The sequence below is a fragment of the Callorhinus ursinus genome, unplaced genomic scaffold (assembly GCF_003265705.2).
Source record: "Callorhinus ursinus isolate GAN/ISIS: 27379988/994484 unplaced genomic scaffold, GSC_fseal_2.0 scaffold8, whole genome shotgun sequence".
NCBI lineage: Eukaryota > Metazoa > Chordata > Mammalia > Carnivora > Otariidae > Callorhinus > Callorhinus ursinus.
The window spans coordinates 39,623,127-39,645,451 of NW_027397070.1; the positions used below are offsets into that span (position 1 = coordinate 39,623,127).

At 33.0% G+C, this 22,325-nt stretch overlaps 1 protein-coding gene across 11 annotated transcripts in view; it reads left to right on the forward strand.

Annotated features, from left to right (window-relative positions):
* Nucleotides 1-22,325, forward strand: part of GPHN (gephyrin) — a 633,555-nt gene that overhangs the window by 120,424 nt on the left and 490,806 nt on the right. For all 11 annotated transcript variants that reach the window (XM_073895379.1, XM_073895381.1, XM_025869865.2 and 8 more), the window contains exon 2: nucleotides 8,203-8,281. In XM_073895379.1, the coding sequence (XP_073751480.1) occupies nucleotides 8,203-8,281 (79 nt within the window). The remainder of the gene's footprint in view (nucleotides 1-8,202; nucleotides 8,282-22,325) is intronic.

The following is a 22,325-nucleotide window of genomic DNA, read 5'->3' on the forward strand; positions in this document are numbered from 1 at the left end:
TATAATGTGGGTACCATCCTTCTTAAATTTGTCTATCTAAATTACAGTGTAATTCAGTGATGTATATTTTTTAGATATTCATGATGTTTTCTAAGACTAATTTTGTTCTCTGCCTACATTGATATCTTTTTTGATTGCTTTGATAATTAGATAAACCTTTAACTGTGCCACCAACCATTAAAAATATTTCACTTTTGGTTTCATCCTTTTATGGGATTGTATTACTAAGCCAAAGCAGAAATAATAGTAGTAATTATAGTAATAGAAATAATAGCCACATCCATTTATATTGTGTCAGGCAATATTCTAATTTCTTTAGGGGTATTGACTTATTTAATGCAACAGTTCTGAGAGAAGTGCTATTATTAGCTTCATTTTAAACATGAAATGTTCAAGGAAAGAAGAGGTTAACTACCTTGCTGAAGATACACATTAAATGGATGCGCTAACATCAAATCCACTTCATCTAACCTCAGAGTCTGTTCTTAACCACACTGTGCAAGTAAAAGATAAGGAGATGATAAAAATTGAAATTCACTAAATAAAGAAATCTGAGGTTTTTACAAGTTTTTCAAATTTTTGAAAAGGCTAGTGATTATCCTAAAATAAGTGATTAATTCTTAAATGAATATTTTTATAATTGCATATTTAAAATACTAATTTAACAATTTCAGTAAGGCATGTGAATGTTTACTTATTTCATGTTTGAAAGTCTTTCTCTGTTTATCTTTGTTGAAAGATAAGAAGGAAGTAATTCATGATCTGTCTTCTGTATCTCTATGTAGTATTATATCTGTACGTGATGAAGTTGATATGGAATTCTTAACTTATTTGGAAATTCCTGAATATTTAGAAGCTTCATAAAAATATCCTGGAAGCAAGCAATGAATGAAGAAAATGGTACTTAAAAACCTATGAAGAAATGAAAAATAGAAAAGACAGCTGAAATGAATGATAAGAATGATATTAATCTAAAAGATATTTGTCTGGTTCCATTTTCCTGGGTTTTTTAATTGGCTTATATAAATCCTAATGACATCTCAGTCTCTTTCCAGATGGGTACTTCTTTTTTATTTTTATTCAAATATAGTTAACATACAGTGTTATATTAGTTTCAGGTATACAATATAGTGATTCAGCAATTCCATACATCAACCAGTGCTCATCGTAAATGCACTCCTCAATCTCCATCATCTATTTCACCCATCCTCCCATCCACCTCCCCTCTGGTAACCATCAGCTTATTTTCTATAACGGTCTGTTTCTTGATTTGTCTCTCTTTTTGCCTTTGCTCATTTGTTTTGTTCCTTAAAAATATAAATGAAATCATATATTTGTCTTTCTCTGACTCCGTCCATTTTGTTGCAAATGGCAAGATTTCAATTTTTTATTATTGAATTATATTCCCGTGTGTGTGTGTGTGTGTGTGTGTGTATATATGTGTGTGTGTCTTTGTATCCCATATCTACTTTATCCATTCATCTATCGATGGACACTTGGGTTGCTTCCATAATTTGGTATTGTAAATAATGCTGCTATAAACATAGGGGTGCAGGTATAACTTTGAATTAGTGTTTTTGTATTTTGGGGGTAAATACCTAGTAGTGTGATTACTGGATCATAGGGTCGTTCTATTTTCAACTTTTTGAGAAACCCCCATACTGATTTCCACAGTGGTGTACCAGTTTGCATTCTCACCAACAGTGCAGAAGAGTTCCTTTTTTTTTCCACATCCTCAACACTTGTTGTTTCTTTTGTTTTTGATTTTAGCCATTGTGTCAGGAATGAGGTGAAATCTCATTGTAATTTTGATTTGCATTTCCCTGATGATGAGTGATGTTGACCATCTTTTCGTGTGTCTGTTGGCCATCTGAATGTCTTCTTTGGAGAAATATCTGTCGTATCTTCTGCTCATTTTGAAATTGCATTATTTCTATTGTGGGTGTTGAGTTTGATAAGTTCTTTCTGTATTTTGGATACTAATCCTTATTAGATGTCTCATTTGAAAATATTCTCTCCCATTCAGTAAGTTGAATTTTAATTTTGTTAATTATTTCCTTCTCTGTGCAGGAGCTTTTTATTTTGATGTATTCCCAATAGCTTATTATTGCTTTTATTTCCCATGCCTCAGGAATATCTAGATAAATGTTCCTAAGGCCAGTGTTAGAAACCTTACTCCCTGTGCTTTCTTCTAGGATTTTTATGGTTTCAGGTCTTACATTTAGGTCTTTAATCCATTTTGAGTTTTGTGTATGGTGGAAGAAAATATTCCACTTTCTTCCCTATACATGTACCTGACCAGTTTCCCACACCGTTTAATGAAGAGACTATTTTGTCCATTGGATATTCTTTCCTGCTTTGTCGAAGTTTTCTCAATAACTTGAGTTTTGAAATGGGCTTTGGCCAGAGATATGAGGGAATAGAGAAGAGCATAAGTCAGTTAGCACCTTCTATGCAAAGTCATAGGCATATGTTACACAAATGCACATTCCAGGAATTATAACATCCACTTGCATGGTAATTCTTTCTTATAAAGCAGGGATCACTAAACTTTTTCCATAAAAGGCCAGATAGTAAATATTCTAGTAAATGTACAAATACTTGTACATACATGCTCGTTCAACACTATTCACAATAGCCAAAAGGTGGAAACAGCCCAGAGGGCCAACAAAGGATGAATGGATAGACAAAAGTCAGACCTATATACAATGGAATATTATTCAGCCATACAAGGAATGAAGTACTGATATATGCTACAACATGGATGAATCTTGAAAATATTATGCTAAGTGAAAGAATTCAAAAGCAAAAAAATTGTGTCTGTATGCTTGCATTTGTATGAAATATCCAGAATAAGTAATCCACAGAGATAGAAAGCAGATTGGTGGTTACCAGGGCTTAGGGGAAGGGAGGAATGGCGACTTGCTGCTTATTGGGTAGCAGGTTTTCTCTTGGGATGATGAAAATGTCTTGGAAATAAAGGTAGTGATCTCACAACATTGTGAATGTACTAAATGTTACTGAACTGTACACTTTAAAATGGTTAGTTTCGATAAATATAAAAAATTTAAAAAATAAGATGCTGAATTTTGTGTTATGTGAATTTTATCTAAGTAACAAAAAAGAATATAGAGATTTATGTTGAAAAGTGTGTTTAAGAATTATGGAATCAGTCTAATTTTTCTTATGTTAGCTATTAAATGATATATGTTTAGAATAAAACAACATGCTCATTTTTTTGGGTGATATTTTAAAATCATGACATATTGACATTTTTCCGTTAAACATTTAACTTTCACACTGATCACAGATGGGGACACTTTTAAGAAAAATATGTAATGTTTCTAACAACTAGGTCTTAAACTTTTGATACTCAAATATGTATTTTTTGAAACATATCAGTATTTTTGTCTTTTTCTGTGATTATAAAGTATTGTTTTATTTGGTCTAACTTTGAATAAATTAATTGGAATCTCTAGATTGTATAAAGTTACAATTCATTTTAATTATCAGTTGTTTTCACAGGACCATTTCTTTGGGATTTTATTTCACTGGGTATTTTGAAACTCCCGAATAAATGAGTTTTAAATTGGATCTGTTTTTACTGTTATCCTGGCAATTTTCAAATGTTACCTTATTTTTGTGTTCATAAACATGGATAATACAATAAGTTAAATACTGAATTCCTACCATGGTATATTTTAAACATGAATTTTTGAGGATAGCAGTTCTTTTGTTACAGGAAAATCCTTCCTGACCCGAACAAGATAGAATATAAATGTCATCCTAAAATAAAGAGATGGCTAGGTCTTTCATACTATAGTTGCTAATAATCAGGTTGAATAATCCATAATAGTAGGACTTAGAATATACAGTATAAAGATTTTATCAAAGAGCATATTGATTATACATAATGCTTGTAAGTGGGAAAATGAACATAAAGTACTTAGCACATAATGAATGTCAGCTATTATTTTGACTGTATACCAGAAAAAAAGATGAATATATACCGAAAAAAGATGTTTATGATAAGCTAAGAATCCTGTTATGGATCCATTTTACAAATATCTCTAAGTATATACTGCGTTTGATTGCCGACTTTTGCTGACCGTAGGCAAAATGTGATTCTCATCTATAAAGTAATGATGAGTGGGATTAATACTGTTTTGAGGTCTGTGTATATATGTGTGTTTCAGTTTCTATAAAAATATTTTTAGGGGCACCTGGGTGGCTTAGTGGGTTAAGCATCTGCCTTTGGCTTGGGTCATTATCCCAGGGTCCTGGGATTGAGCCCCGCGTCAGGCTCCCTGCTCAGTGGAGAGCCTGCTTCTCCCTCTCCCTCTGCCTATCTGTGCTCTCTCTATGTCTCTGTCAAAGAAATAAATAAAATCTTTTAAAAAAGTTTTAGTAAAATTTTTGCAAATATAATTTTAAAGCAACTTAATATATAAGCAAATAAAAACAGAGCTCTTTAGCTGAAAGGGGAAAAGGAATGTCATTACTCTGAGACACCTCCATAGAATCCATGAGAAATGAAGCACAGTTAACTAACCACTTAACTAGAAGATCCATAATGTTTCATTCCACTTTAAAAACTGTAATTCTTTAATACTGCTTTGAGTTGGAATTTACTGTCTTGTAATGAATTTTAATTGTATAACTTTTATGTGTTTTGAAGTTATGGAAATGTAAGAGAATTCAAAATATATGAGTTGAGAACTATGGTCCATATAGTATAGTGATTAAGAGTACAACCTCTTCAGTTATAGCATCTAGATTTTCCCAGTATTGCTATTTATTAACTATATGATCCATAGCAAGTTGCTTAATCTTCCCATGCTTTAGAATCTTCATTTGTAAAATAGTGATACAGATAAGCTTATCATTGGATGATAAAGAAGATTAAGTGAGATAATAAATATGAAATGCTTAACATATAATGAATTTCAATTATTGATTATAGATCCAAACGACAAACATTTAAGGAAAAAATGCATATGATTGGATAGGAACTCTGGTAAAGAGTTCAGTTTACTAATATTTCTAATTTTTCTTTGTGTCCTTCAAGTTAATTATTATATCAGTATAAAACAGGCTGAAGTAAGGTTTATAATTTTCATGTTAATACCATAAAAAGTTTGACTATGTATTTCTATTGTAATTTTTCCCATTTTATCTGATTTTTGTGATGACATGTTGATGACTTTTTATTAGTCAGTGCAGTGAGGAGCATAGTAGTTCCTGTAGTCATCATATACTGTGGGGGGTAAAAAACAGTAAAATATGGTGACCCAAACTGATTGATTTTAATGTTTTTACATACAAAAAATTATGTTCACTTGCTTCTTTAAAAAGTGCCATATTCTTATTTATAATTCAATAAGAAAATTTGTTGTGTTGGTGGAAAAAAAAGCTTTAACTATAATATATATGGTTAGGCAGCTAAAATTTTAGAATTTTTGTTGAGTCTATTTTTGATTTCTTGCTTTGTTTTTAACTTAAACTTTGGATGGAATATGAATTTTAGAAAAGTGCCTTCTTTAGCAAAACTCATTTCACAGATAGCTGACTAGCAAGCCTTTAAAGGAGCAAAGGTTTATTCCATTTTAATTAAGCCTGCAAAACTTTTAGGCTCCTGAGGTTTATAACTAAGCTCTCATATTTGTCAAATTGGGCAAGAAACTTGAGAACAAATTTTATGATATATTATAGCTTCAATTTTAGTTCAGCAGGAAACCAACTTTCCTTAAAGTGTGCCAACATTTTATTTTTTTTCTTTTGGCCCTACTCAGGAAGTGGTGTAAATGAGCATTTGTATTAAAATTATGAAAAGCGGGAAATTTGTCTTACATCAACAGGTTGATTTGAGTGTCTGCTAAATATGGAATGAAAATTATGTATTAATCAAAATTATTCCACTCATTGCAAAAAAATAAAAAGTGGGAAATATCTTTTGGGAATTAATAAGAAAGAATCCAAACTTTTCAATTTCAGATGTTTTTATAGCATCATTGTTTATGTGTATTTTCATTTATTTCAGAGAGACATTCAGATTTTTAATTTTGAGGGACTCTATAAAGAAAGGGAATATAAAATCCAAATAAAATATTAGGTGATGGATCTTTGAAAGGAATAAGGTGAATGTCATATTCTTCTTGCTCCATATGTAGGTTAGAAATGACTCTTTAAGATCCATAGAATAAAATTGTTGAATTGAAATAGAAAATAATCCACCATTTAATCTTTATGCTAATAAATACAAAAATACTATATAAGTAAAGTTTTATTTTGCCTTTAATTTTTGGATGGATATTTTATCAAGGTCTAGACTTTTAGATTTCCAGTTTTTCCTCAGCATATTAATCAAAACTTTACATTGTCTTCTGGATTCCATAGTTTATGTTAAATACTCAGCTATAAGTCTTACTGTTTTTCCTCTGAAGATGATGTGCCCTTTTTCTCTTCCTGGTTATTTTTAAGATTTTCTTATCATCTTTTATTTTCAACAGTTTGGCTGCTCATGTCATTTTATTTTACTTTTTCCAGTGTGGGTTGGTTGAGTCAGTGAATTAGTGTATTGAATCAGTTTTGGAATAATCTCAGCTGTTCTGAAAATACTGCTTTTGCCCCATTCTCTTTCTCCTCAACTACAGTTACATTGAGCTGTTTGATTCCCATGTTTCTTTTGCTCTGTTTTTTTCACGTATGTGTTTTTCCTCTTTGCTTCAGTTTGGATATTTTTTGCTGATCACTTGAAGTTCACAAATCCTGTTTTTCTGTGTTGAGTCAGCTATAAAACTCATCCCCTGATTTCCTAATTTCAGATACTGTGTTTCTCAATTCTAAAATTACTATTTAATTCTTTTTCATAGATTTTAATTCTTTGCTGAAATTTTCCTTCTTTCATCCACTGTGAACATTTTTCTGTATCTTCAACTTATGTTAAATAAATTTTTTTGAAAGTTTAAGTTTTCTTAAAGTCCTTGTCTTCTGATTCTGTATCATCTGTGGGTCAGTATCTATCTACCTATCTATCTGTGTGTGTATGTGTGTGTACATATATATAATATATAATTTTTTCTCTTGGTTATTGGTCACATTTTGGGTCCTTTTGCATACTTTGTAATTTTTGTTATATACCAATGTTGTTTATTATAGGATCAAAGAAATTGATAAAAATGTTATTAAGTGTTAAGTGCCAATCACTTTAACTCAACTTCAAACTGAGCTGAGTAGAGTGAAAACTTTAGATATACTTAGTCTACCTCTGATCTTAAATGTCTTTATGGGTAAAACTTGTTGTGTTACAGATATTCTGATGTGACTTTGTTCTTATGTATTGTGAAATTGTGAGAAGTTTTACTGTATCTCTTGAGTTCTGCTCCCTTTTATTAACCCCTCCTGCCCCCCTTGCTTTTGGTTGAGAGCAATTGTTTTTCTCAGGGGAGATCTGAAATTCTACACTGAAAGTGGTAGACTCCACTTACTGTAGTGTGACTTTGACTCCTAATCACTCTAGCACTATAGAAAACATTATTTGCCCTCTGGCCCATTTTTTCCTCCTCATTCCAAATCCTCTTGTGCTGTCCAACCCTCAGCAAATCTTCCAGCAGAAAACGGTTTTCATGGGATTTCATAGGATTTCTTAGGGTTCCATAGGATTTCATTCTGTCATGCCAGCCTGTGAACCATCAAGAACTATGCTGGTTTTTCTTTTCTCTAGTAGTGTCCCTCTTTCTGGCTCTTAGCTCGTAACTGGCAAATTCTCCTGGAAATGAAAACAATAGGAGGCTTAGCTTTTCTCCTAGTTTGTTCTTATTAGCTCACATTGCTGTCTTATATCTTTAAAAATATGATTTGAGGGGACAGCTAATGTTTTTTTTTTTTCTAGTTGTGGAAGCAGTGACTTGTCACTATGTGCTGGTAACATGGTGTTATAAAAGTAAGAACAAAATATAAACCCATGTGTTTAGTCTTTTATATGTTGTATTTATATAAAGTTTGAATGCTTAGATTATTGGTTTGTTATTGAATATTAATATTTGTTGCTAAATCTATTAGGCCAGAAATTGATTACCGTTGATCTTTGGAAAAATCCTATCCATAGAACCAGCCAATTTAAAATTCCATTTTGTCAGTAGTAATTGAAATAAAATGTAAGCAAAAATTAATTTTCTTTTTCTTTCCCCCTTTCCTGTTTAGTGAGTGATAGTTGCTTCAGGAATCTTGCAGAAGATCGCAGTGGGATAAATCTCAAAGATCTCGTACAAGATCCTTCTTTGTGAGTATTTGGTTTTCAGTACTAAGCATAATTTACAACTTTATAGTTAGTGTGACTTTTTCAAAAGAGTTGTAAATGAGAACTAATTTAATGTTGAGTAAGTTTTTCTTTTCTAACAATTTGTGTTGCATATAGTGAAGGACATCCAACAGTTTCAATAGAAGTGAAGGTATAGAATAGTTTCTTTTTAGAAATAGAATAGATATTAGAAGAAGAGATAGCATTGTGATTAATGATTAACTTTCAAAGAGCCTTTCTTAATGGTTGATGATATCTTACCAATGTGGCAGTAGATACTGGGTAGGGAAGATGATGAGTAATTCATTTGCTGGGAAAGGTGCAATTAAATTTGCTTGCATCAATTTTAAACTTTTTTTTTTGGATAATTTGTAATACTTATTTATAAGTAAAATTATAAATATAAAGTAATTATTTATAACATACTTGAATATTTAGAATATATTTAATATTTTACGTTAGAAAGCCATAGAAGGAAAAATTTTTGAAGTTTTATAGGTTTCAGTTTTTAATGTTCTTACTAATGTCACTTTCTATTTTTATTTTATGAATTAATTTTTTATAATTTTATATTTACTGTAAATTACGCATCCTATCTTCTATATGAACATGCCTCCTGGTAGGATCACCTTTATTAAAAAAAAAAAAAATCAAGACTAGTTAAGCCTTATGCAGCAGAGAAAAGAAAATGGAGTGCTGGCAGGTGCTTTCTTTAATGATGTATGTAATGCGTTCAGTAAAATAGAACAGGAAATCAATCTTTCATATCATATATAATATACACTCCCACAAGTTTTACTAGTAATTGAGTATTTTGTGAGGAATAAAGCACAAGCATGTGTCAAATCTGGAGGATATTGATTCTTTAATGATTTCCCATTTAAAAAAATATAGTCACAAGATACAGAATCTTGAAAATGACTGAATCTTAGAGCTTATAATATAGTGAATTTAGAAATGAGCTTCTAAACTCAATTCTCAATTTTTTTTTATTAATCTGTTTTTCTTTTTCTCACTCAAAAGGAATGTCAGTATTCTTTCTCCATGATCTTTATGCTACTGAAAATTGACAGTTGTCCTTTCAGTCCTATAAATATTTAATCAAGAATATAACTATTCTTTATTTTGATGTAAATATTCCCAGTAAATTAATGTCAAATAACATTTATTTGCATGAAGAATTCTATTTTCCTTATAGATATAGGAGGAAATTTTGTAATTGTTTTTGAAAGATTTTATCCATCTGAATGAATAACAAATTATTCCATTGTATTATTTGAAGATATATTTTTGGTCACAACAGTATTATTTATCTGTATTGTGTAGTCTTTGTGGAAAAAATGTGCTCATCTAAACATTAATGATATAAAAGCTATGGAGAATTATACTTAAATAATTGATGATAGCAATGAGTTATAGTGTTTTGAGAGAATTTGGTACTTCTTCCAAGAATGTAGAATAATCATCATGCAACCTAGCACTAAATTTTAAATTTAATCTTAGTATTCTAAGAGAAATTTATCTGAGATCACTATGGCATGGGTTGGAGAAAATAATTCTGTCTCTGTTTTGAAATAGCAGATATCTTACCTTAGCATCATTCTCTTAACGTGGCATTAGTTTCTTGACATTAGTCTTGAATGTAAGAATTTAGTGAGAATTTGTCTTGCCTTTGCCACTTGGGAAGAACTTTTTTTTATTAATAGTCAAAATGTACTATTAATGACTCTAATTCATATTTTAGCAATATATTTCTTCCTTAGCAAAATTCTTAAAGGAAGGAAATGCCTAGTGTAGAAATTGATGTATTTTTCTCAGTTGTTATGATGGGAAATATTTTCTTCTGAGTTATTATTCTATAACAATATTCACTTAGCACATACCTCATGGGTATGGATTTTTTTCTTAAAGACATTTACCTCTCTTCTGTCCCAAACTCCTGACAAAAAATGTTTACTATTTGTTCATTGATTCATGTATACTACATGATTCTATATGGAGTTGGATTATTTATGTTGCAACATTGAGTTGAAAATATGTCAGAAATAATGTCTTTACAGTAAAAAAATCTGCTTAAAAAAATCACTGGCATTTGATAAATACTCCAGATTCCTGAGCTGCTAATGCTGAAAGGAATTGATGTGTAAAGAAAAACTAAGTATTAAAATCGCTAAGGCTATTCAAAAGGAAGAGGATAAAGAGGGAAGGAAAAAAAAAGTGACGAGAACCCAGGCTATCTGGTCAATATTGACACTTGGAGGAGTTTATAGTATGTCATAGTTGGATAAATGAGCATGTATGGAATTTCTGTGGGCAAAGTAGAAAAATAAAACCAAATCAAATGTGGTATGTGTGTCTGTATGTGTGTGTGTGTGTCTTTAAATGAATGAATGAAGTTTTAAGGGTTTATTGCCTGAGAGGAGAATGAAAAAGCAGAACAAAAAGTGATATTTTTAAATCTGTGTCGAGCTAATGGAATAATGTGATAGGCCTTCTGTCATTTATCTAGTCTGTGTAAACTACACTCGCCAAGATTTTGCTTCCATTGTATGGTAAAACTAATTGGGCTTGAATGAACTGAGTGATCTATGTTATAAGAACATGATGGAGGGATGCCATGAGAGAAAAAGATGAGAAAGTTGTGAATCCCTAAGAAAGACGTTCTGGCCTTACTACTAACTTTTGAGCTGTTTCAATAATGAGAGCAGAATGTGACTTGTGGGAAGATTGAGGTAAAGGGGATACCTGAGAAGCTCTCTTCTTTGGTAGTTATTCTGGGAATAATTTTTTCTATCACAATCCTGCAGGTGTTAAGTGTAAGACCAAGTAGAGGATCTTGACCTTCATTTCTTGCTGATGAATGTGTCTGAGGATTTGTTTGAATTAGTAATTTGCATGCATGTTAAATTTCAAAATGAACAATTTTATCTGTTTTAAAAGCTCATCTTATGTTTATGATTTTAAGTATTTTAAGATTGATTTCCTTTGCTATATGTATAATTTGTTCTGTTGTGTTGTAAGACCTCTTGTTTTACTTGTGGTTTCTCAATGGCACATTGAAAAGCATTGTCAAATTTAACTTGATGTTTCACTGTATTAGAAACACATCCACTGTGATAGATACTTTTCATACATAAAGGAAGTTATTCTTAGTAGCATGATATAATTAATTTTTTTCTCTTTAAGTTGAGGGATGCATGATATTTAAGTTATAAAAAATCGTTTATGCTGCTTGTTATTTATGCTAGAGAGATGACTTATTACATGCAAATTATATACTGTATATAATAAGTTATATTTAGTTCTGTTCTTTATAGAGGTCATTCTCAAAAATACTTTTAAATCCCCATTGATTGTGTGCTGAAGATGAAAGATAAAACATATTAACATATTTATACTTTAGATTTCCTATTGCTTACTTATACACTATTTAACACAAATAATTATTTGAGCTCAGAAACATTTATAGAAATTATTGAAGCTGTTTAAGAATCAAAAGGGGAAAATTAAGAATGAAAAGGGCTAACATAATTGAACACCTGTTTGTACTATTCATTGTGTTGATGCCGATGATGTGTGTGGTATAGGTGGGTATGTCTTGTTTAATTTGCAAAAGCCCTTAAAGCTTAGGACCATCCTAGATATGTGTTATGTAAGTTAGTTATAGGAAGAGTAGTTTAATTCATAGCAGAATTGGATATCTCTTGACACTAGAAATATAATTTATAATGCAGGATACTAGTAATTTTCTTTATAGTCAAACAGGGAAAGTTTATATTCTTTGAGAATTTTGTACAACATGACAAATATATCAGTCTTCCTTTTTTTCCCTTTATGGTACTCAGCATTTTTTCAGTTGTTTCAGTGATATACAGATTTTGAAAAGATATTACCAATTTATAACCTCTTGTGATTTGTAAAAAAGTATGATTCAGTGAAATAGATCTTAATTCTGAATCCTGAATAAATTATGTTATGGAGCAAGAAATACTTTTTTCTTATCAGTATTCTTGGTATTTCTTTTAATTGTCATAAAATAAAAATGACATAAAATTTACCATCTCAACCAATTTTAAGTGTATAGTTCAGTAATGTTAAGTATATATGCACTGTTATGCAATCATTCCCTAGAAATTTTTCATCTTACAGAACTGCAATGCTATACTTGTTAAACAATAACTCCCCATCCCTCCTCCAGCCTTTGACAATTACTATTGTACTTCCTGTTTCTATGATTTTGACTTTTGTAGAAATCTCATATAAGTAGAATCATGCAGTATTTGTCTTTTTGTGACTGGTTTATTTCACTTAGCATAATAGTCCCAAGGGAATTCTCCCATTTTGTAGCATGTGTAAGAATTTTCTTTTTAAGGCTCAATTATATTCCATTATTTCATTATATGTTCCGTTAATATTCGATATATTTACACCATATTTTGTTTATTCATCCATCAGTGGACACAGGATTGCTTCTAACCTTTGTCTATTGTGAATACTGCTATGAACATGGATGTGCAAATATCTCTTTGAGACTCTGCTTTCAGTTCTTTTGGTTGTATACACAGGAGCAGAATTGCTGTATCATATAGTAAATCAATTTCAATTTTTGAAGAAATGCCATACTTTTTTTCCCATAGTGACTGCACCATTTTATATTCCCACCAACAGTGCAAAAGGGTTCCAATTTTTTGATTTCCTCACCAACACTCATTATTTTCTGTTTGTTTGTGGTTTTTGTTGTTGTTGATAGTACCATTCTAATGGATGTGATGTGCTATGTTCTTGGTATTTTTAATTGAACTTCACTTCTTTACATTTTGTCTTTTTAATGACTTCAGTGCAACTCATCTAGAGAATAAAGAAAAATGTCTGTTAAGAACTTTGGCATATTGGGCAGTAAACTGTATAAATACTGTTACTTATTTCCTTTCATTATCATTAAGAAGATTATGAATCATGTCCATAGTAATTTTGTGACAGTAGTATTTTAATCAATTCATTTCCCTCATACTGTATTCTGTTACTTGCCTTGTATTACTATAGTTCTTGTTATATCTCATCTGTGAAGAATTGCTCGTGTAAAAAAAATTACTTTTTTAGTTAGATAATGACACATTGGAAATGCAGCATAGTAATTAAAAAATAATAACAATGTGCTAGTTGAAATGTATTTTGATATTATAGATGATTAGTGCTTAATAACAGCATTTCATAGATAAAATCGAACAGAATAGTTGTATCTGATTGTAAATTCCTTAGACATGAAAATTTTACTTACCTTAATTTACTTCTTTACAAATCTTATCATTTTTGGTGGAAACTTCTTTTCATGGTTCTGAAACATAGCCGTGTCCCCCTGAATATACTTGACTTCACACTACAATCTGATTGAGTGATATTTTGGTCCTCTGGATCATGGCATTAAATGTGAAGGAAAGACAGGATTGCCGTCTGGAAAGCAATCATATCTAAATATAGCCTGTACTTATCTGCTGGTGTTAAGACAGGTTGCTATGGTGAATTGAATTTCTTAAAAATGCCAGTCAGCAGAGGATAAACAGTGGATTTTGAAGTGGTTATTTTCCATAGAGCTATACATTCTCATACTGCATGTTCAGGTAGATTAGAATTTAGTTACTATTTTCTATGGTCTATTTATTAAATTTCAGTTTTAGAGTATCTCTGAGACGTTTAATGTTTATTAAACAAAATGCAAGGATTTTTATATTGTTATCCTTTGTTTCTCTGAAGATAAATTCATTTGATGTGAAAATGCATTTTTTAATGGCAGCTGTTTAACCATTATTGATCATTCATTTTGCTATGCTTAAAATAGTTCTGCTAAATCTAAGACAGCTACCAAAATTATCTTTGTAATTTTATCTCTAAATGTAAGTTGTTATCATTTTTAATCAGGTTCTTTTTTTGAATTATATATTTATTAGTCTGTAAATTATATATTGGGACAACACAGCTTAATCTAGGCTTGTGGTACAATATTATAGTACTATGTTCTATGTCAGAACTGCAAATCCAAAGACTTTGGATTTTTACTTTGCTTTTAGAAGACTCCCTAATTTCTATCATTCCGTATATTCCTGAGACTGTATGTTTAATTTTTTTTGTGGGTTCATTCATTTTATAATTTATTAATAAAAAGCACTACTAGATGCTTATATTAGGTTCTTCAGAATTATGTTTAACAGACATTCTTGTAGTCAAATACCGTATGATTGAAGATGGACAATATCTGAGTTGTCCACCTGACACATAGATGACCAGTACAGTATTCGAATTTTTTTTTAAGATTTCATTTATTTATTCATTTATTTTTAGAGTGAGAGAGTGAGCAAGAGGAGGGGCCAGAGGGAGAGGGGGAGAGAGAGAATTTCAAGCAGACTCCACACTGAGCTTGGAGCCTGATGTAGGTCTCCGTCTCATGACTCTGAGATCATGACCTGAGCTGAAATCAAGAGTTGGACACTTAACTGAGTGAGCCACCCAGATGCCCCCAGTATTAGAATTTTTAAATGAAATAAATAATGTATCATTTTATTTAGTGGGTTCTCTTATTTTCATTGTATAGAAACCTAAGTCAAACTAACTTAAAAAGCAAAATTGGACTTGATAGGCTTATGTAACTATGTACTTCTCATGGAATCGGGAAAGCTTAGAAACCAGGTCAAGTACGGAAACCCCAAAGAATAGATTTAAGGAGTTTGTGCAGCTGAGTTTGTTTGTCACCCTTTGCCATCATCTCTTTTGGTCTTTCTTTAGTCTCACTTGTGGCAGTCAGACTTTCTCCATGAAACCAGGAAGATGACTGCTAACTTACTCCAGTTTACTTTCCTCTAGCTCCATGATCTCTCTTCACTTCCAGTTCTGAAATGTAAAATCCCAAGAAAGAGTTCTGGCTTTGATAATCTGGTTAATTTGGTCATGTGACATCAAACAATCACTGTGGCAGTCTGTCTTAGTTGATCAGTCATGGAATGGATACCTGTGGCCAGAATGGTAGGATACTCTAATTAAATGAGAGAGAAGGTAGTCTCAGAAAAAAAGAGTGGTTAAACTAAGAGCGGTCTACTGTACTGATTTTCAGTTGTTAATTTAAAAAAGTATACATTGTCAAAAATTGTTATTTTTTAAAAATGGAACATTTTGCTTGCCTGCACAAGGTATCTCAATTAGATATTGGTAGTATATCTGTAGTAATTGTATTTATTTACTTATTTTTTTATTAACATATAATGTATTATTTATTTCAAGGATGTAGGTCTGTGATTAATCAGTCTTATATAATACCCATTGCTCATTACAACACCTGCCTTCCCCCATATCCATCTCTGAGTTACCCTATCCCCATCCCTCCACCCTCCCCCCCCAGCAACCCTCAGTTTGTTTCCTAAGATTTAAGAGTCTCTGGTTTTGTCTTGTTTCAATTTTTCCTCTCTTTCCCTATGATCCTCTGCCTTGTTTCTTAAATTCCACATATCACTGAAATCATATGATAATTGTCTTTTTCTGATTGACTTATTTTGCTTAGCATAATACTCTCTAGTTCATCCATGCTGTTGCAAATGGGAAGATTTCATTTTTTTTTGATGGCTGCCTAATAGTCCATTGTATATATATATACCATATCTTTATGCATTCATCTGTAGATGGACACCTGGGCTCTTTCCATAGTTTGGCTATTGTGGACATTGCTGCTCTCAACATTGGGGTGCAGGTGCCTGTTCAAATCACTACATTTGTATCTTTGGGGTAAATACCCAGTAGTGCAATTGCTGGGTCATAGGATAGCTCCATTTTCAACTTTTTGAGCAACTTCCATACTGTTTTTCAGAGTGGCTGCACTAGCTTGCATTCCCACCAACATTGTAAGAGGGTTCCCCTTTCTCCACATCCTCACTGACATCTGTCATTTCCCAACTTGTTAATTTTAACCATTCTGACTGGTGTGATTTGGTAACCCATTGTGATTTTAATTTGTATTTCCCTGAAGCTGTATGGTGTTGAGCACTTTTTCATGTGTCTGTTGGCCATCTGAATGTCTTTGTAGAAATGTCTGTTCATGTCTTCTTCCCATTACTTGATTGGATTATTTGTTCTTTGGGTGTTGAGTTTTAAAAGTTCTTTATAGATCTTGGATATGAGCCCTTTATCTGATATGTCATTTGCAAATATGTTCTCCCATTCTGTCGGTTGTCTTTTGGTTTTGTCAACTGTTTCTTTTGCTGTGCAAAAGCTTTTTATATTGATGAAGTCCCAATACCTCATTTTTGCCTTTTTTTCCCTTGCCTATGGAAACATGTCTAGCCAGAAGTTGTTGCGGCTGAGGTTGAAGAGGTTGCTGCCTGTGTTCTCCTCTAGGGTTTTGATGGTTTCGTGTCTCACGTTTAAGTCTTTCATCCATTTGGAGTCTATTTTTGTGTGTGGTGTAAGGAAATGATACAGTTTCATTCTTCTGCATGTGGCTGTCCAATTTTCTAACACCATTTGTTGAAGAGACTTTTTTCCATTAGATATTCTTTCCTGCTTTGTCGAAGATTAGTTGACCATAGAGTTAAGGGTCCATTTCTGGGTTCTCTATTCTGTTCCTTTGATCTGTGTGTCTGTTTTTGTGCCAGTACCATACTGTCTTGATGATTATAGGTTTGTAATAGAGCTTAAGTCCGGAATTGTGATGCCACCAGTTTTGGATTTTTTTCTTTCAACATTCCTTTGGCTACTTGGGGTCTTTTCTGGTTCCATACAAATTTTAGGATTCTTTGTTCCAGTTCTGTGAACAAACTTTATGGTATTTTGATAAGGATTGCATTGAATGTGTAGATTGCTCTAGGTAGCGTAAACATTTTAACAGTATTTGTTCTTCCAATCCATGAACATGGAACATTTTTCCATTTCTTTGTGTCTTCCTCAATTTCTTTCATGAGTGTTGTACAGTTTTCTGATCTGTTATACAGATCCTTTGCCTCTTTGGTTAGATTTATTCCTAGGTATCTTACGGTTTTGGGTGCAGTTGTAAATAGGATCGACTCCTTAATTTCTCTTTCTTCTGTTTCATTGTTGGTGTATAGAACTGCAACAGACAAATAGATTTTATATCCTGCCACATTGCTGAATTCCTGTATGAGTTCTAGGAATTTTGGGGTGGAGTCTTTTGGGTTTTCCACATAGAGTATCATGTCATCTGCAAAGAGTGAGAGTTTTTCTTCTTTGCCAGTTTGGATGCGTTTTATTTCTTTTTGTTGTCTGAAAGCTGAGGCTAAGACTTCCAGTACTATGTTGAACAGCAGTGGTGATGGACATGCCTGCCGTATTCCTGACCTTAGCGGAAAAGCTCTCAGTTTTTCCCCATTGAGAATGATATTCGCTGTGGGCTTTTCATATATGGCTCTTAGATATTGAGGTATGTACCCTCTATTCCTACACTGTGACAAGTTTTAATCAAGAAAGGATGACGTACTTTGTCAAATGCTTTTTCTTCAACTATTGAGAGGATCATACGGTTCTTGTCCTTTCTTTTATTTATGTAGTGTACCACATTGATTTGTAGATATTGAAGCAACCTTGCACCTAGGAATAAATCCCACTTGGTCGTGGGGAATAATCCTTTTAATGTACTGTTGGATCCTATTGGCTAGTATTTTGGTGAGAATTTTTGCATCCATGTTCATCAGGAATATTGGTGTGTAATTCCTTTTGGTGGGGTCTTTGTCTGGTTTTGGGATCAAGGTAATGCTGGCCTTAGAGGAAGAGTTTGGAAGTTTTCCTTCATTTCAATTTTTTGAAACACCTTCAGAAGAATAGGTATTAATTCTTCTTTAAATGTTTGGTAGAATTCCCCTAGAAAGCCATCTGGCATTGGGCTCATGCTCGTTGGGAGATTTTTGATTACTGCTTCAATTTCCTTGCTGGTTATGGGTCTGTTCAGGTTTTCTGTTTCTTCCTGGTTCAGTTTTGGTAGTATATACATCTCTAGGAATGCATCCATTTCTTCCCAATTGCCTAATTTGTTGGCGTATAATTGCACATAATATGTTCTTATAATTGTTTGTATTTCTTCAGTGTTGGTTGTGGCCTCTCCTCTTTCATTCATTATTTTATTTATTTGGGTCCTTTTCTCTTTTCTTTTTGATAAGTCTGGCCAGGGGTTTGTCAATCTTATTAATTCTTTCAAAGAACCAGCTCCTAGTTTCGTTGATCTGTTCTACTATGGTTTCTATTTCATTGATTTCTGCTCTGATCTTTATTATTTCTCTTCTCTTGCTGGGTTTTGCTGTTCTTTCTCCAACTCCTTTAGGTATAGGGTTAAGTTCTGTATTTGAGTCCTTTCTTTTTCTTGAGAAAGGCTTGTAGTGCTATATACTTCCCTCTTAGGACTGCTTTTGCTGCATCTCAAAGATTTTGAACAGTTGTGTTTTCATTTTCATTTGTTTCCATGCATTTTAAAATTCTTCTTTAATTTCCTGGTTGACCCATTCATTCTTTATTTAGGATGCTCTTTAACCTCCACATATTTGAGTTCTTTCCAACTTTCCTGTTGTGATTGAGTTCCAGTTTCAAAGCATTGTGGTCAGAAAATAGAAGATATGCAGGGAATGATCCCAACCTTTTGGTACTGGCTGAGACCCAATTTGTGACCCAGGAGGTGATCTACTCTGGAGAATGTTCCATGTACACTCGAGAAGAATGTGTATTCTGTTGCTTTGGGATGGAATGTTCTGAATATATCTGTGAAGTCCATCTGGTCCAGTGTGTCATTCAAAGCCTTATGTCCTTGTTGATCTTCTGCTTAGATGATCTGTCCATTGCAGTGAGGGGGGTGTTAAAGTCTCCTCCTATTATTGTATTATTATTGATGGGTTTCTTTGATTTTTTTATTAATTGGCTGCCCCCATGTTAGGGGCATAAATATTTACAATTGTTAGATCTTCTTGTTTGATAGGCCCTTTATTTATGATATAGTGCCCTTCCTCATCTCTTATTATAGTCTTTTGTTTAAAATCTAATTTATCTAATATAAGGTTTGCCACCCCAGCTTTCTTTTGATGTGTATTAGCTTGATACTTTCACTGTATAGCCCTTCACTTTCAATCTGGAGGTGTCTTTGCATCTAAAATTAGTCTCTTGCGGACAGCATATTGAGGGGTCTTGCTTTTTTATCCAGTCTGATACCCTGTGTCTTTTGATTGGGGTATTTAGCCCATTTACATGCAGAATAACTATTGAAAGATATGAATTTAGTGCCATTGTATTGACTGTAACGTGACTATTACTGTATATTGTCTCTGTTCCTCTCTTGTCTTTGTTACTTTTGGGCTCTCTCTTTGCTTAGAGGACCCCTTTAATATTTCTTGTATGGCTGGTTTGGTGATCACAAATTCTTTTAGTTTCTGTTTGTCCTGGAAACTTTTTATCACTCTTTCGGTTTTGTATGACATCCTAGCTGGATAAAGTATTCTTGGCTGCACATTTTTCTTGTTTAGCACCCTGAATATATCATGTCAGTCCTTTCTGGCCTGTCAGGTCTCTGTGGATAGGTCTGCTGCCCATTAATGTTTCTATCCTTGTAGGTTACAGACCTCTCGTCCCAAGCTGCTTTCAGGATTTTCTCTTTGTCTCTGAGATTTGTAAGTTTCATTATTATATGTCCAGATGTCGACCTATTTTTATTGATTTTGTTTGGGCTTCTCTGTGCCTTCTGGATTTTGATGCCTGTTTCCTTCCCCAGATTAGGAAAGTTCTCCACTATAATTTGCTCCAGTATACCTTCTGCCCCCCTCTCTCTTTCCTCTTCTTCTGGGATCCCAGTTATTCTAATATTGTTTTGCTTTTTCTCCAAAAGGTTTTCCCTAGTGTCTTCAATGCTTTTTTCAAGCCCACCTAGTATCTTTATAATTGTTATTCTGAACTCTAGTTCTGACATCTTACTAATGTCCATAGTGATTAGGCCCCTGGCAGTCAGTCCTGCCTCTTGTTCTCTTTTTGAGTTGAGTTTTTCCATCTTTTCTTTCTGTCCACAGAAGAATAGTTGAATGAGAATGCAAAATAGTAAAAGGGTAACAACGATCCCAGAGAAATATACACTAAACAAATCAGAGGATACCTGAAACTGGGAAAATAAAAAAGAGTGAGAATACAATGAGACAGGTGAGCAGAATAGAGAAGTACACTGGATTCTATGTGTATGTTGGTGTAGATCCTAAAATTATAAAGAAAGGAATACCTATATATGTACCAAAATTACAGTGAAAGGATAAATGTCTCCGTCAAAAGTGAAATTAAAAAACAAAACAAAAAAGAAAACCAAAGTGAAAGAAAAGAAAAATAACAAGTATAATAGAAAAAGGAGGGGATATAAACAGATAGGTGAACAGAACAGAACAATACACTATCTCCTGAGTGTATTTTGTTCAGTTTGTTAGAGGAAACTACATCTCAAAATTGTAAAGGATGAAAAACTTACATATACAAAAATAAATACATTTAGAGGATATAATGTAACTGTAAGATGAAAATTTAAAAAGACTTGAATAAAACGAATTTATTAAAAAAGACTTTAATAAAACAGAAAAACAAAAAAACAAAACAAAACAAATCAAAACAGAACCTAAAAAGAGAATATGATCAGGTGGGTGAATAGAACAGAGCCATACACTAGACTTCGGGTGTATTTTGGTCTGTTAGAAGAAACAGCATCCCAACATTTTAAAGAAAGGGGAAAAAAGTATATATATGTATGTGTATATATATAGCCACAGAGCTGAAAGCTCAGTCCCACTGTTCCCGTGAGCCCTCAGAGAACAGTAGTCAATCACTCCTGTCTCCCTGCTCTCCAGAGAAAAGCAGTCAGTCACTCCTGGTCTGAATATATCTATGCAGTCCATTTGGTCCAGGGTGTCATTTAAAGTCTTTATTTCCTTATTGATCTCTTGGTTATTTGATCTGTCCATTTCAGTGAGGGGGGTGTTAAAGTCCCCCACTATTATTGTATTGTTGCTGATGTGTTTCTTTGCTTTTGTTATTAATTGCCTTATATAATTGGCTGTTCCCATGTTAGGGGCATAGGTATTTACAATTGTTAGATCTTCTTGTTGGATAGACCCTTTAAGTAGAATATAGTGTCCTTCCTCATCTCTTATTACAGTCTTTGGTTTTAAAATCTAATTTGTCTGATATAAGGATTGCCACCCCAGCTTTCTTTTGGTGTCCATTAGCATGGTAAATGGTTTTCCACCCCCTCACTTTCAATCTGGGGGTGTCTTTGGGTCTAAAATGTGTCTCTTGCAGACAGCATATGGATGGGTCTTGTTTTTTAATTCAGTCTGATAGCCTGTGTCTTTTGATTGGGGCATTTAGCCCATTTACATTCAGGGTAACTATTGAAAGATATGAATTTAGTGCCATTGTATTGCCTCTAAGGTGACTGTTACTGTATATTGTCTGTGTTCCTTTACGGTTTATGTTGCTCTTAGACTCTCTCTTTGTTTAGAGGACCCCTTTCTATATTTCTTGGGAGGGCTGGTTTCAGGTTTGCAAATTCCTTTAGTTTTTGTTTGTCCTGGAAGCTTTTTATCTCTCCTTCGATTTTCAGTGATAGCCTAGCTGGATATAGTATTCTTGGCTGCATATTTTTCTCATTTAGTGCTCTAAATATATCATGCCAGTCCTTTCTGGCCTACCAGGTCTCTATGGATAGGTCTGTTGCCAGTCTAATGTTTCTACCGTTGTAGGTTACATATTTCTTGTCCTGAGCTGCTTTCAGGATTTTCTCTTTGTCTCTGAGACTCTTAAGTTTTGCTATTAGATGTCGGGGTGTTGACCTATTTTTACTGACTTTGAGAGGGGTTCTCTGTGCCTCCTGGATTTTGATGCCTGTTTCCTTCCCCAAATTAGGGAAGTTCTCTGCTATAATTTGCTCCAGTATACCTTCTGCCCCACTCTCTCTTTCTTCTTCTTCTGGGATCCCAATTATTCTAATGTTGTTTCGTCTTATGTTATCGCTTATCTCTCGAAT